The sequence below is a fragment of the Heterodontus francisci genome, chromosome 18 (assembly GCF_036365525.1).
Source record: "Heterodontus francisci isolate sHetFra1 chromosome 18, sHetFra1.hap1, whole genome shotgun sequence".
Lineage (NCBI taxonomy): Eukaryota > Metazoa > Chordata > Chondrichthyes > Heterodontiformes > Heterodontidae > Heterodontus > Heterodontus francisci.
This window is the reverse complement of record NC_090388.1, coordinates 40,856,449-40,871,592: the sequence shown is the minus strand read 5'-3', so window position 1 is coordinate 40,871,592 and position 15,144 is coordinate 40,856,449. Positions and strand designations below refer to the sequence as shown.

General features: G+C 43.0%; 1 protein-coding gene across 4 annotated transcripts in view; it reads right to left on the bottom strand.

Annotated features, from left to right (window-relative positions):
• Positions 1–15,144, bottom strand: part of LOC137379568 (dedicator of cytokinesis protein 4-like) — a 545,491-nt gene that overhangs the window by 149,951 nt on the left and 380,396 nt on the right. For all 4 annotated transcript variants that reach the window (XM_068050580.1, XM_068050582.1, XM_068050581.1 and 1 more), the window contains exons 37-38: positions 1,791–1,877; positions 1,544–1,648 (exon numbers count right to left, since the gene is read on the bottom strand). In XM_068050580.1, the coding sequence (XP_067906681.1) occupies positions 1,544–1,648; positions 1,791–1,877 (192 nt within the window). The remainder of the gene's footprint in view (positions 1–1,543; positions 1,649–1,790; positions 1,878–15,144) is intronic.

Below are 15,144 nucleotides of genomic sequence, written 5' to 3'. Positions count from 1 at the left end.
GTACTGTGTACAGTTCTGGTTGCCACACTATAGGAAGGATGTGATTGCACTGGGAGGGTGCAGAGGAGATTCACCAGGATGTTGTCTGGGCTGGAGCATTTCAGTGATGAAGAGAGACTGGATAGGCTAGGGTTGTTTTCCTTAGAGCAGAGAAGGCTGAGTGGGAACCTGACTGAGGTATACAAAATTATGAGGGGCATAAATAGGAAGAAACCTTTTCCCTTAGCAGGGGTGTTAATAACCAGGGGGCATAGATTTAAGGTAAGGGGCTGGAGGTTTAGAGGGGATTTGAGGAAACTTTTTTCACCCAAATGGTGGTTGGAATCTGGAACACACTGCCTGAAGGGGTGGTAGAGGCAGGAACCCTCACAGCATTTAAGAAGTATTTAGATGAGCACTTGAAACGTCATAGCATACAAGGTTACGGGCCAAGCGCTGGAAAATGGGATTAGAATAGATAGGCTTGATGACCGGCATGGACACGGTGGGCTGAAGGGCCTGTTCTGTGCTGTATCACTCTATGACTCTATGAGGTCTTGTTCCATGCAAGCTAACATGCGTCTATGGCCATGCAAAAAAATTTAAAGGGACCGCGCACAGGAAAAAAACTGGATGCGCACAACTAAATTTTAAAAGGAAATACTGGGTGTGATCACAGAGATAGGGGGCCTCAGGGTGGCAGCTGCCCAGATTATTTTTGTAGCACTCCTGCTCCTCTGCAGCCCACTGAAATAATTGAACACTTACCTTTATAGAGCCTGTTCTCTTCAGTCACCCTGCACTGCAGAAGCTCTGATCAGTTCCTAACTGAAGTGGCAATTGGGGTCCTATTTATATCATAGGACCCTGATCTCCATATTAAAAGGGACCCATCACCTGAAATAGGGACATTTTGAAAACTCTGATATGCCACTTTTAAAATAGCACCGGCTGCATTGCTGGTGTTACCCGGGCAGTAAGGCCACCAATCCCATTTTGAGACCATTACTGCCCCATCAATGGCAGGCAAGGGCACTCAAAATCAACCCCCCCCATATGTAAAAAAACAGAAATGTGAATCATACTCATTTCAATATTTAATGTGCATATAATATACTTTGCATAGGAAGAAGAACAGCTTTACAAATTTGTGTAAACTGCGATTACTTTGAACACAAAATTGCATTTCAAGACCATATGGGGAAAATTATGTCTCATGTCAAATTGGTCTAAAAATTTCTATCTTGCACTCAGTAATTAAAAAGCCGGGACTTAGTGTTTGAGAATCTACCTCTGAGTCTCCTTTTCCCCTCCTGATTCTGCTACATACCAAACTCAGCACTGATCAGCCCACACATCACATTAATGCAATACTTCTTACTCAGACAAATGCTTTTCTCTCTGTGCAATTATTATACTGTCAAAACTCATCATTTGCTAACAAAAACTTTAACAAATGAACCATTCGCTAAACTTTAATTACTACCCTTACACATTTACATTGTATATTTGGCAAATGAACAATCTATTTATAAATCACATGCATTTTATATCATGTACTTACTCTTAGGAAGAATGGAAATTTCTTCCCATAAAATCCAACCCTGAAAAACTCAGGCTCCAAACGCTGTTGATCCATTATTTTATCATAGAAAGCAGCCTCCATCATCTGAACAATGAATGCACAAATAAAACTGCTTAAAACGTATATCAGATGCAGTATTATAAATCCATTGTTATCAAATTTGTCTTACGGTCTGCTTGCTATGTGTTTCGTACTTTCGAGAGGTAATTACTAAACTATATATTACCCTCATCTTGCTCAGGTTGCGGTAATCGTAGAAGCTCTCATACTGGTCTGCTAATTCCCGACAAAGGATAATTCCATTTTCCCAACACTGTAAAAGAGGAACAAAACAGAGCCGATATTTGTACTCTTAGTACTGAAAAATATATATGAAAACAAGTTGAAAACCAACAAAAATCTCCACGTACCACCATACCTGAAGTTAGTGAAAAGGAAGATTGGATGGGTGGCCAACCTATTAACGAGTATGCACCATTGCCAAAATTGAATTTCACTCGCAATGTTTCCTGCCACTCTTGGCACCATCTGTTGGCACTTTGTGGAACTCAAGAAGGTATCTCAAAAGGCACTAATTGGAAGATAAAAGAGGATTCTCCCCCTGTTATTGGTACCTGCAAGTCCTGTTTGATTTCAACTGGAACTTAAACAGTCCTTAGACACTGTGCTGAGAAGCGGCAGAGGCACTTTGGTTTTTCAATGATGGCAAACTCCCAAAGAAGGTTAAACTTTAGTCATGTAAAGGGTATGTCTATAAACAGTCCTCCTTCATGGTTCAGAACTCCTTGGTTCGACAGCACCTTTCAAACCGGCGACCTCTACCACCTAGAAGGACAAGGGCACCAGATGCATGGGAACACCACCACCTGCAAGTTCCCCTCCAAGCCACACACCATCCTGACTTGGAACTATGTTGCAGTTTCTTCAATGTCACTGGATCAAAATCCTGGAACACCCTTCCTAACAGCACTGTTGATGTACTAATACCCCAAGGACTGCAACGGTTCAAAAAGGCAGCTCACCACCACCTTCTCAAGGGCAATTAGGGACGGGCAATAAATGCTGGCCTAGCCAGCGATGCCCACATCCCCTGAACGAGTTCAAAAAAAGGACTTCCTATGGCCCCGGAAGATTCAGGACCAAGCAGTGAAATGCAATTGCAGCATAAAGGGGAGATTAATTGCAGGAAGGGAGGGCTCCAACCAACATTAAACCCATCACTAAGTATCCTAGATGGCCAAACGTCTTATGTAAGGACAGGTATTTAGTAGCAAGCTAAAACGTAAGCTTGCTCTGCGACACTGAAAGTGGATGTCTAGAATACCAAGATGGCTAGCATGCCACAAGCTGCCCATGTACCTCCTTATACAATGCTGAAGAGAATATGTACATCGTATAGCAGATGAGGATATTTGGAGACTCGCTGTTACAAGGTATGACCTGGATGCCAGTGTTATGATTCCCGTGGAGATCACCAACAAACGAATAGGATCAACTCCACCGACTGACCCCAATTTAGGAAACCAAATAAATGATCAAGATTTCACTTTAATAAATTTTACTTTAACACTCAAATCAAAACCAACATAAAACAAACACGAAGGCACAGACAGATCATGGTCAATATATATATTACAAATTACACTTTAACTATCAGATACAACACAGTTTCACTGTGCAGTCCACCCAGCATATATGGCAACAATTACAGTCACATAGTTCTTCACAATTCTTGAAGTTCCTCAGGTAGATTTTCAGTTCCTTTCTCCAAGGATTTAGCTGCTGTTCTTCTTCCAACAGCAGTTCCCTCTCCAAACTCCACGGGTGCAGTCTTCACCACAAGGCGCACTTCTCCAGAACCTCCTCAGCTCTGCTCATGACGGTCTTGATCACATGGATTTACCAGCCTTCCCTTTATCCGAGTCCTTCAGTGACAACCTGTGTGCTGTATGGCCTGGTCTGGTTAGTCCGCTACTTTAAGTAACAGAAACAGCTCCTGGATTCAGTCTTCATTTTCTTCTGCTTGCCGGTGCTCTACTTCTGCCTGGTCTGGGGAAGCCTCTGTTTCTCTTTATCTGGTTCTAACCAGTGTCAGTTTCCCTGGAATCCTCAAGCTGTTTTTCCAGCTTCTGTTCCTGTTCTAGTTTCTGCTTCAATTCTGGTTTCCCTATTGGTTATGGTCTAAAAAAAAGCTCTGCAACCACGGATTCCATCGCACTAGAATGTGAACTCTCATCTGCAGCTCAGTGCTTACTACCATGAATGGATTGCAGAAAGAAAAGTAGATGCTGCTAAAACTCTACTGTCCAACTGACAGAATCACAAGTCGATGGAATATAGCAGGTATCCTTGCTGTGGACACAAGATTAGAGACAATATTGTCACACACTTTGTGCTGAGTTGTGCTGCTCCCCATACCACTTAGCAGGAACTTCTGGTACCTACTGCCTGACAAGCAAGGGCTCAACTCCACACTTAAATAAAAGCAAAATACTGTGGATGCTGGAAATGTGAAATAAAAACAGAAAGGGCTGGAAATACTCAGCAGGTCTGGCAGCATCTGTGGAGAGTGAAACAGAGTTAACATTTCAGGTCCATGTGTTCTGACGTAAGGTCACAGACCTGAAACGCTAACTCTGCTTCTCTCTCTACAGATGTTGCCTTGACCTGCTGAGTATTTCCAGCATTTTCTATTTTTATCTGAACTCCACGCTTGGCAGCTGTTCTAATGTTTATCTGGTACCTACCTTCCTTACAGGAGGGAAGGAAAGCAATGTATTTTCGTGAAGTCGAAGAAGCTCCAAAAGGACATGTCTGGTGATGGAAGTTCAGAACTTAGTCAACCCTGTGTGGCAGACTCGGTCATTTGATACCCGAGTCAGACAGGTACACAGCACTTTAAACCCTGCTGAAGATTGACCAACCAGCCTGGCTCATTAATGGAACTGGACTTATCATTGGAAGTCAATATTATTCCCACTCCAGATAGGTCGGCCAGCAAGCAAATACACTGCCAGGTAGGGCGGTTCTGGCTGGACAAATAGCAGGAAGTTCTATTTTGATAGGTTGAATATAAGCAATATGAGCAGGAGTAGACCATAATGGCCTGCTGAACCTGCTCCACCATTCAATATGATCATGTCTGACCTTGGGCTTCAACTCCACTCTCCCGTTCACTCCCCATATCCCTTGATTCCCTGAGAGACCAAAAATCTGTCTATCTCAGCCTCTAAATATATTTAATGATGGCACATCCACAAACCTCTGGGGTGGAGAATTCCAAAGATTCGTAACCCTTTGAGTGAAGAAATTTCTCCTCATCCCAGTCCTAAATGATCAGCCCCTTATCCTGAAAATGTGCCCCCTTGTTCTAGATTCCCCAGCCAGGGGAGACAATGTCTCAGCATCTACCCTGTCAAGCCCCTTCATAATCTTGAATGTTTCAATGAGATTCTTCTAAATTCCAGAGAATATAGGCCCAATTTACTCAGCCCTTCATCATCGGACAACCCTCTTATCCCAGGAACTAATATAGTGAACCTTCGCTGTACTGCCTCCAATGCAAGTATATCCTTTCTTAAATATGGAGACCAAAGCTGCCCACAGTATTCCAGGTGTGGTCTCACCAAAGCCCTGTACAATTGCAGCAAGACCTCTTTATTCTTGTACTCCAATCTGCTTGTAATAAAGGCCAACATGCCATTTCCTTTCCTTATAGCTTGCTGTACCTACATGCAAACTTTCTGCTTTCCTTGTATTAGTACACCCAAGTCTCTCTGAACAACATTTACAAATTGCATGTCTTTGAAAAAATATTCTCCTTTTCTGTTCTTACGACAAAAGTGAACAACCTCACACTTCCCCACATTATACTCCATCTGCCACCTTGTTGCCCACTCAATTAACCTGTCTCTTTGCAGCCTCTGTGTCCTCCTTGTATTACACAGAATCAATATCTCAGGCATATCTGAAGAGGACCAGAGAGATCCCACAAAGATATGGAAAGTGCTGGAAAATCAGCTCCAGTTAAGAGTGAATTTTCAAATTCACCACCTGGAATTGATGTCCTACAGGCAACAGCCACAGGAATCAATACACCAGTTCATCAGCAGATACCATAGTAAGGGCAACGAATGAGAATTCTCAGAAACTGAGATGTCAGAGCGACTAACAGAGCTGGTGATTGCATCAACACCCATGAAAGCATTTCAAAAAGACGTCTTAGGGAAAAAGAAGGGTCACAGCAGTGATGTACTGCTGGAAGATGGCAAGAAATACGAAGCCATTGTAGCTGGACAACAGCACCTGCAAGCACCAGTTGCATCCAACAGTATCGGCACCAAAACTAGGTCGAAAGCAAGCAAGCTGTGTGTGTGCTAAGTGCAGGCTGTCCTACCCACGGTGAAATTACCCTGCATTTCAAGACCTGTGCAAGGTGTGCGGTGCAAAAGTTCACTGGGCCTGCCTGTGCACAAAATATGGCTCCAAAGACGCAACTAGAAGCCACGGTAGGGCACAAACAAAGAGAAAACAGGGCAACAGCAGCAAGGAAAGTGCCAGAGACCTGTATAAATACAAGCCGATACATAAAGTCCACAGCAAAGCAGACCTCAGACAAGACCCAGAGAGAAGTAATTTTCAGCCACAAGACGAACAGGCGTGCCACATTGTGAACCTGACACACCATGTTGATGAAGTCAAAGAGCTGGAATGATTAACATCATGTGCCCAATGAAAGCTGATAAACACACACTCAGGGTCAAGATCGACACTTACACTAGTGCAAATATCCTACCAGTCCAGATCCTGAAGGATATATACCGGAATCGTTGGAAGTCGATGTCACAACCGACAACTGCTAAGTTATATGCATATAATGGGTCACCCATCCCTTGCAGTGGAGCACTAACAATGCAATGCAGCTATGGCAAGCCGGCATGGAAACCACAAATATTCTACCTAATAGACATGAGCGGACCAGCAGTGGCAGGAATACCAGCGTGTAAGGACCTCATCATCATAGCTATCCACGAGAGAATTGCCAAGGGCGCAGTCTGGAAACCCAGTAACAGCACAACAATGCTATGCTTTCACTTCTGCTATCTAGAGAACCGCAGCACCACAAACCATTGGTTAGGCCACAACTTGAGTACTCTGTGCAGTTCTGGTCACCTCATTACAGAAAGGATGTAATTGCACTAGAGAGGTTACTGAGGAGATTTACGAGGATGTTGCTGGGACTGGAAAAATGCAGCTATGAGGAAAGATTGGATAGGCTGGGGTTGTTTTCCTTGGAACAGAGAAGGCTGAGGGAAGATCTGTTTGAAATATACAAAATTTTGAGGGGCCAACATAGAGTGGAGGTGAAGGGCCTATTTATCTTAGCAGAAAAGTCAATGGCTAGGAGGCATAGATTTAAAGTGATTGGTAGAAAGATTAGAGGGGAGATGAGGAAATGTTTTTCACCCAGAGGGTGGTGGGAATCTGGAACTCACTGCCTGAAAGGGTAGTTGAGGCAGAAACCTTCAACTCATTCAAAATGAGTCTAGATATGCACCTCAAGTGCCGTAATCTGCAGGGCTACGGACCAAATGCTGGTAGGTGGGATTAGAATGGGCGGATCGTTTATCGGCTGGCACAAACATGATGGGCCAAGTGGCCTCTTACTGTGCCATAAACTTTCTATGATTTGATAATTCTACAACGAGCCAGAATGGACAAGTACCGCCATGAGGCCAAGTCCTCCTTCCCCAAATGGGTGGTTGATGTTCGGCACAGACTCGGTGGGCCGAAGGGCCTGTTTCAGTGCTGTATCTCTAATCTAATCTAATCTAAATCCTTGACCTTGAGCCCAAGACCTTCAGATGCTCAGATGCAGAGGATGAGAGGCGAGGCGAAGGACATGCAATGCCCTGAGGATGCAGAGGAGGAATGAGTTGAAGCATTGTCTGTTGCTTCTTCGGGATGAGGTGCCAGAACTTTCCAAGAATGACAAGGCCTTAAAAGTGGTCATCTTGAGAAAAGCAACAGAAACTGAACGCTGAAAGGGAGAAACCTCAGAAAAAACAGCAACAGCTGAGATGCAAATTCTCTGAGCAAGAGTTGGCAAATCACCGAAACGTTATTTGGACTCTTTTAAGCATCTATATTTATAAATCTCACAATCTCTATCCATGTGTAAATAATTTTGTGTTACCTAATGTTATGTGTTTTTACTTTTAGCATACGAGACTTATCTTTGGAAAGAAGGGGGATGTTGTATGATTGTCTTTAAGAGTGATGTTCCTTTAACAACTTAGTATGCTAATGAGCTAAGTACCAGGACGCAGTCATGTGACTCATGCCAGAGTCACTCTGCAACTGTAAGACCCTACAGGCGTAGGCCTTCACTTCTGCTATCTTATTGTACTTTATGTTTTTGCATTTCACTTTGCTTTTGATTTTTTTTAAAAACCTGTAGTGAATTTTTAAAGGTTATTTTGTAGACATTGCTTTAAAATTAGTGTGGTAGTACTCTGATTAAGTCAAGTAATTAACCAATTATATAATCAATGGCAATCAATAGTATGAGCTTGTTTTTCCCCAATAACTTTATCTTTTTGTTTTCATGCTGGTCAGGGTAGGCCACACACAGCTGTTGTTCTGTCTAAGCTACTGTTTTCTTGACAATGACAGTTGTTTCCCATTGTTCAAACAGAAGTCAGTTCTTATCGTATTCAGTGACCTTTGAACTACAAGCCAGGACATTGGATAACCTTGCACATGGGGTGGTCCGCTATGGTGTAAAGTTAGAAGATGGAGTTTAATTGATGGACAGTATAACCTAATTGATGCAGATTAGAGACACCATCAATGGATGTGTAAACAGCCTGGCAGCCTCATAGTGCCTGTGAGAAGAAATGGATAAGGACTTATGGTTGTCAGACTCTTGTTTTGAGAAAGTCTGATAGAGGCCACCCCTGGGTAAGGTTTTCCGGAGACTTGGTGATGTATGTACCAATGAGAAACGGTACCATTTTAGGGAGCTGTCATGAACAGACTAATTTGGTGTTACAGCAGTGTGTTATAAGTTTTTTGGAAACTTGGTGGCATATGCACCAAGGGGAACATTAACATTTTAGGGGGCTGTCGTGAACAGATTAATTTGGGGTTATAGCAGTGTGCTATAAGTTTATTTTTGCCTTTCTATACTCTTTTCCTTCCCTTTTTAATAAAATTATCTTGCTTTCCTTTTTTATTAATTGTTTAATATTATTTAAGAATTACTCAATAAAATTATTGTTTTAACACATTATTTGGGGTTGAATCATTCATTCCTGCTACGTCTAGAATATAGCTCCAGACCTAAGTGAGCCACCGCAGGGGACTCCAGTGCCCCTCAGAGGCAAGTTCTGTAAATAGTTAGCTCTGTACTGTATAACAGTTTAGCTGTAATAAACCTGTTTGAGATCTTCAACCAAACTGGACTCCACACATCTCATTTATGTTGCATCAGACAACATAAAAAGAACTCATTACACTCCTCACAGCTTGCATTTCCACGTACCTTTATATTATCAGCAAACTTAGGTACATTACTCTCTCATCCAAGTCATTAATATACGATTGTAAATAACTGAGGCCAAAGCACTGATCCTTGCAGCACTCCACTAGTCACAGCCAGCCAACTTGAAAATGTCCCATTTGTCCCTACTCTCTGCTTCCTGTCCATTAACCAATCCTCTATCCATGATAATACATCACCCCCAACTCCATGAGCCCTTATCTTGCGTATTAATTTTTTGCGTGGCACCTTACCCAATGTCTTTTGGGAATCCAAGTATCCTACATCTGCTGGTTCCCCTTTATCTACCCTACTAGTTATATCCTCAAAAAGTTTATAAATTTGTCAAACAGGATTTCCTTTTAGTAACACCATGTTGACTTGTTCAAATCATACTATGCTTTTCTAAGTTAAGAGCCCCCTAATAATAGATTCCAGCACTTTCCTGATGACTGTGTTAAGGTAACTGGCCTGTACTACCCTATCTTCTCTCTGCCTCCTTTCTTGAATAGCAGTGTTACGTTTGCTAATTTCCAATTTGCTGGGACCTTTCTAGAATCTCGGTGATTTTGGAAATTGCCAGTGCATCCACCATCTCTGCAGCCATCATTTTTAGAACACAAGGATGTAGGCCATCAGGTCCTGGGGATTTGCAGGATTTTAGATCCTTGAGTTTCTCCAGTACTTTTTTTCTGCTGATATTAACTGCGTTAATTATCTCACTCTTATTAGCCCTTAGGATACCCTCTAGTCCTGGTATGTACCTAGTGTCTTCTACTGTGAAGACAGACACAAAATACTTGTTCAATGTCTGCTATTTCCTCCCATCTCTGCTTCTAAGGGACCAACATTTACTTTAGCTACTCTCTTGCTTTTTTATACACTTGTATAAGCTCTTGCATTCTGTTTTTATATTCCTGGCTAGTTTACTCTCAAACTATTTTTTCCCTTTTTATCAACTTTTTTGGTGCCCCTTTGCTGATTTCTAAAACACTCCCAATCCTCAGACTTACTACTATTATTTGCAATATTATAATTCTCTTCTTTTAATCCAATACTATCCTTAACCTCTTTAGTAAGCCACAGATGGATCTTTCTCACTGATATTTTTGGTTTTCAATGGAATGCATTTTTGTTGAACATTTAAACATTTTTCTCTAAATGTTTACCACTGTTTATTTACCACCATACCTTTTAGACTATTTACCCAACCAACCTTAGCCAGCTCTCCCCTCATAACTAAGTAATTGGCTTTAAGTTTGTAGTTTTTAAACTTAAGTGGAATTCAACTGTATTATGATCACTATTTGCCAGTGAATCATTTACTATCAGATTACTAATTAAACTTGCCTCATTGCCCAATAAGAGATCTAAAATAGTTTTATCCTTGTTGGTTCCATAACCTATTGCTCCAGGAAACTGCCATGAAAGCATCCTACAAACTCATCTTCCAGACCACCTTTGGCAATTTGATTGGTCCAGTCTATTTGAAGTCTCTCTCGATTATTACATTGCCTTTGTGACAAACTCCAATAATTTCTTGTTTAATGCTCTGTCCAACGGTATAACTATTGTTAGGGGACCCATAAAATACTCCCACTAGCATTTTCTGACTTCCTGATTTTCTGAGCCAAGATCCTTTCTTATTACTGTCCTTACATCATCCTTTATTATCAGGGGTACCCTCCTCCTTTTCCATTCTACCTGTCTTTTTGAAATATTGTGTACCCTGGAATATTTATTTCCCAACCTTGGTCACCTTGTAACCATGTCTCTGTAATGGCTCGAGCTGGTTAAACTCTAGTCATCTCCCTGTACACACTTGGGTTGCTGTGTCTTGTCTCTTGCCAACCTATGCCTAATCTGCCTAAATTTACATTAAGGAGCATGTCTTCTCAGAGTATGTGCCCACACACATCTTGAGCAAACAGAAATTGTATCTGTGTGGATTTCTTAGTTGGTTGGTATGGAGACTCAAACATGGTACAGGGTTTCCACCAAGGTTGGCAACGGACACCAGCATCCACGGTAAAAACTGAGCTCCGTGACTGGTAATTTCAGGGATGAGAAACTTCCCATTGGCTTCTTCGTCAAGATCAGTCCGACTTTTAAAAATTTACAGCCGTCAGTTTCACAGCTGTCAGGTGCTTAGAGCAGAAGCCGGACTTCCGAACCTCGGATAAGTTTGGGGCTTTCCGGCAGGTTCCGATTTTTTTTTTTTAAAAGCCCGCCAAAAACCCTGAACTTGTCCGAGTTTCGGAAGCGCTGGCTCTGCTCGAAGCACCTGTCGGCTGTGAATTTATTAAAAACCTTACCAACCACTAAGCTGCTCTCCTGAGAGTTCCTGCTATCTGTAACTGTCACAGAGAGAGAGAGAGGGGGAGAAGCAGGGAGAGAGAGACAGACAGAGAGAGGCAAAGAGAAAGGTGGACAAAGAGAGAGTGGCAGAGAGCGAGAGAGAAAGAGAGGGTAGGGGGGTTGTGGGGGAGAGGTGGGCAGAGAGAGAGAGTGAGGGAGACGACACGGCGGTGGGAGGGGGAGAACGACACGGCGGTGGGAGGGGGAGAACGACACGGCGGTGGGAGGGGGAGAACGACACGGCGGTGGGAGGGGGAGAACGACACGGCGGTGGGAGGGGGAGAACGGCGGTGGGAGGGGGAGAACGGCGGTGGGAGGGGGAGAACGGCGGTGGGAGGGGGAGAACGGCGGTGGGAGGGGGGAGAACGGCGGTGGGAGGGGGGAGAACGGCGGTGGGAGGGGGGAGAACGGCGGTGGGAGGGGGGAGAACGGCGGTGGGAGGGGGGGAGGAAACTTTACAGGGGGGGGGGGAGGAAGGAAACAACACGGGGGGGGGTGGGGGGGGGGAGAGAAGGAAACGACATGGGGGGGGAAGTTCTAATGTGGCCCCCACTCGAAAAGGTCGGGCACCCCTGCTTCAAGCCATTAACTTTGTGTTTTAAAATAACCTAGCAGCTAGTTTATTTTATTACACAAGTTTAAAGGCTTGTGCTATGTAAACTCATTTTAAAATGGCAAAAACTACTTAGGCAATGTCTCGATTTGTATGCTCTGGCATGCATTACTTTCACCTGGGACACAAGCTCAGTGACATGTCGAAAGTTGCTTCTGTATAAATGCTGCAATTCTGCCACTATCAATCTGGAATCGCATTGTTCCAGAGCAGTATTGAGGGGAAAACAGGCAAGGAATCTCCAGAAGTCAGCACTGTAAGTTCCTCATGAATACAACAGTAGATGTAATGGGGCAGCGTGATATTGGCAAAAAACAGGATGCTGCTGACCCGTAGAAAATAGTTAGTAAATACAATGTACCAGATAGCTATAATCAATTTTAATCTATGATGAATTGTCTATGATTCCTTAACAAAATCCATGCTACATTTGCAGTTTTAAAAACTGTCGGGGAAGACATAGTAAAAATTTATTATGTTTCAATAACCATGTTCGGAACAGTCATTAAATGATTTTTTTTTGCTGCGAATTGGATTAAAGCACAAGTTTTACAAGTATGTCAAAAGATCAGTAACTGCAATGTGCCTCATTTGCTATCCAGTTTGAGGGTGGATAACCTGAGTAGCCAATGTCATTTGAAAGTTGTCTGTATCATATAATTACATTACGTTAAAAGTGCACCTTTGTTAACAGGTAATGGATTTGGCTTGAATATAAATTGTTTAGCCTGGTCTGGCTGGACACACACAATCTTACAGATAGTGACTCAACATTTTGTAACTGAATAATACATGCAGTAACAACTGCTCAACTTTTTACAGAAAAGCTTTTTGTTAATAATTATCTTGTCAGAGCTCAATAGGAATCGACTGTGAGACTGAAATATAGGCATACGTGAATTTAAGAGCATTTCTTTACTGGAGGAACTGAAGGGCACTCATTATTTGTAATCCCTTCAAGCCTACTCCGCCATTCAATAGGTACATGGCTGAAGTGATTACTCCACACTTCCACCTACCCACGATTAGAGGACTGCTCAGGTCCGGAAAAAGGAACCCGACCGAACCACAGCGGACCCGGGCCCGACCTGAACCCACACCGACTCGACCCAAGCCCGACCCAACCATCCCTTTACTTAACCTTCCTGACACCGAACCTGCAAGAAGCTGCAGCACATGCATGATGACATCATAATGATGTCACTCGCTCACTGCACAGACTCCGTTTCATCCCGGACTCCCAGCTCAGCTAAGTTTTTTATTTTTAATACATACCAGCAGAGCACTTACCATGTGTGTCCAGCTCAACCCGACCTGACTCAACCTGGACTCGGCCTGTCCTGACCTGAGCCCGAAAGCTGGATCCAGAAGATAGATCCGACCCGAACCCAACACATGTCGTCGGGTCCCGTTGGGTTCAGATTCAGGTCGGGTAGCAGGCCTCTACCCCCGATGCCCTTTCACCTCCTTGCTTATCAAGAATCTGTCTACCTCTGCCTTAAAAATATTCAAAGACTCTGCTTCCACCACCTTTTGAGGAAGAGAATTCCAAAGACTCACAACCCTCAGAGAAAACATTTCTCCTCATCTCTGTCTTTAATGGGCGACCCCTTACTTTTAAACAGTGACCCCTGGTTCTAGATTCTCCCACAAGGGGAAAACATCCTTTCCACATCCACCCTGTCAAGACCCATCAGGATCTTATATGTTTCAATCAAGTTGCCTCTTACTCTTCTAAATTCCAGCAGAAACAAGCCTAGCCTGTCCAATCTTTTCTCCTAAGACAGCCCGCCCATTCCAAGTATTAGTCTAGTAAACCTTCTCTGTGCTGCCTCCAATGCACTTACATGCTTCCTTAAATAAGCAGACCAGTTCTGTACACAGTACCTCAGATGTGGTCTCATCAATGCCCTGTATAGCTGAAGCATAACCTCCCTACTTTTATATTCAATTTCCCTCATGATGAACGATAACATTCCATTAGCTTTCCTAATTACATGCTGTATCTGCATACTAACCTTTTGCGATTCATGCACTAGGACACCCAGATCCCTCAGCATCTCAGAGCTCTGCAATCTCTCACCATTTAGATAATATGCTTCTTTTTTATTCTTCCTGCCCAAGTGGACAATTTCACACTTTCCCAAGTCATAGTCCATTTGCCAGGTCTTGGCCCACTACTTAACCTATCTATATCCCTTTGTAGCCCCCTTCTGTCCTCTTCACAACTTATTTTCCTACCTATCTTTGTGTCATCAGCAAATTTAGCAATCATACACTCGGCCCCTCATCTAAGTCATTTATATAAATTGTAAAAAGTTGAGGCCCCAGCACAGATCCCTGTGTCACACCACTCGTTACATTTTGCCAACTGGAAAATGACCCATTTATGCTGACTCTCTGTTTCCTGTTAGCTAGCCAATCTTCTATCCATGCCAATATGTTACCCCCTACATCATGAGCTTTTATTTTCTGCAATAACCTTTGGTGTGGCACCTTATCAATTGCCTTATGGAAATCTAAGTACAATACATCCACTGGTTCCCCTTTATCCATGTAACTCCCTCAAAGAATTCCAATAAATTGGTTAAACATGATTTCCCTTTCACAAAACCATGTTGACTCTGCCCGATTACCTTCAATTTTTCTAAATGCCCTGCTATAACGTCTTTAATAATAGCTTCTAACATTTTCTCTAAGACAGATATTAAGCTAACTGGCCTGTAGTTTCCTGCTTTCTGTCTCCCTCCCTTTTTGAATAAAGGAGTCACATTCGCTATTTTCCAATCTAACGGAACCTTCCCCGAATCTAGGGAATTTTGGAAAAGTAAAACTAACGCATCAACTATCTCACCAGCCACTTCTTTTAACACCTGAGGATGAAGTCCATCAGGACCCGGGGACTTGTCAGCCCGCAGCTCCAACAATTTGTTGAGTACCACTTTCCTGGTGATTGTGAATTTCTTGAGTTCCTCCCTCCCTTCCATTTCCTGACTTACAGCTAATACTGGGATGTTACTTGTATCCTCAATAGTGAAGCCCAATGCAAAATATCTGTTCAGTTCA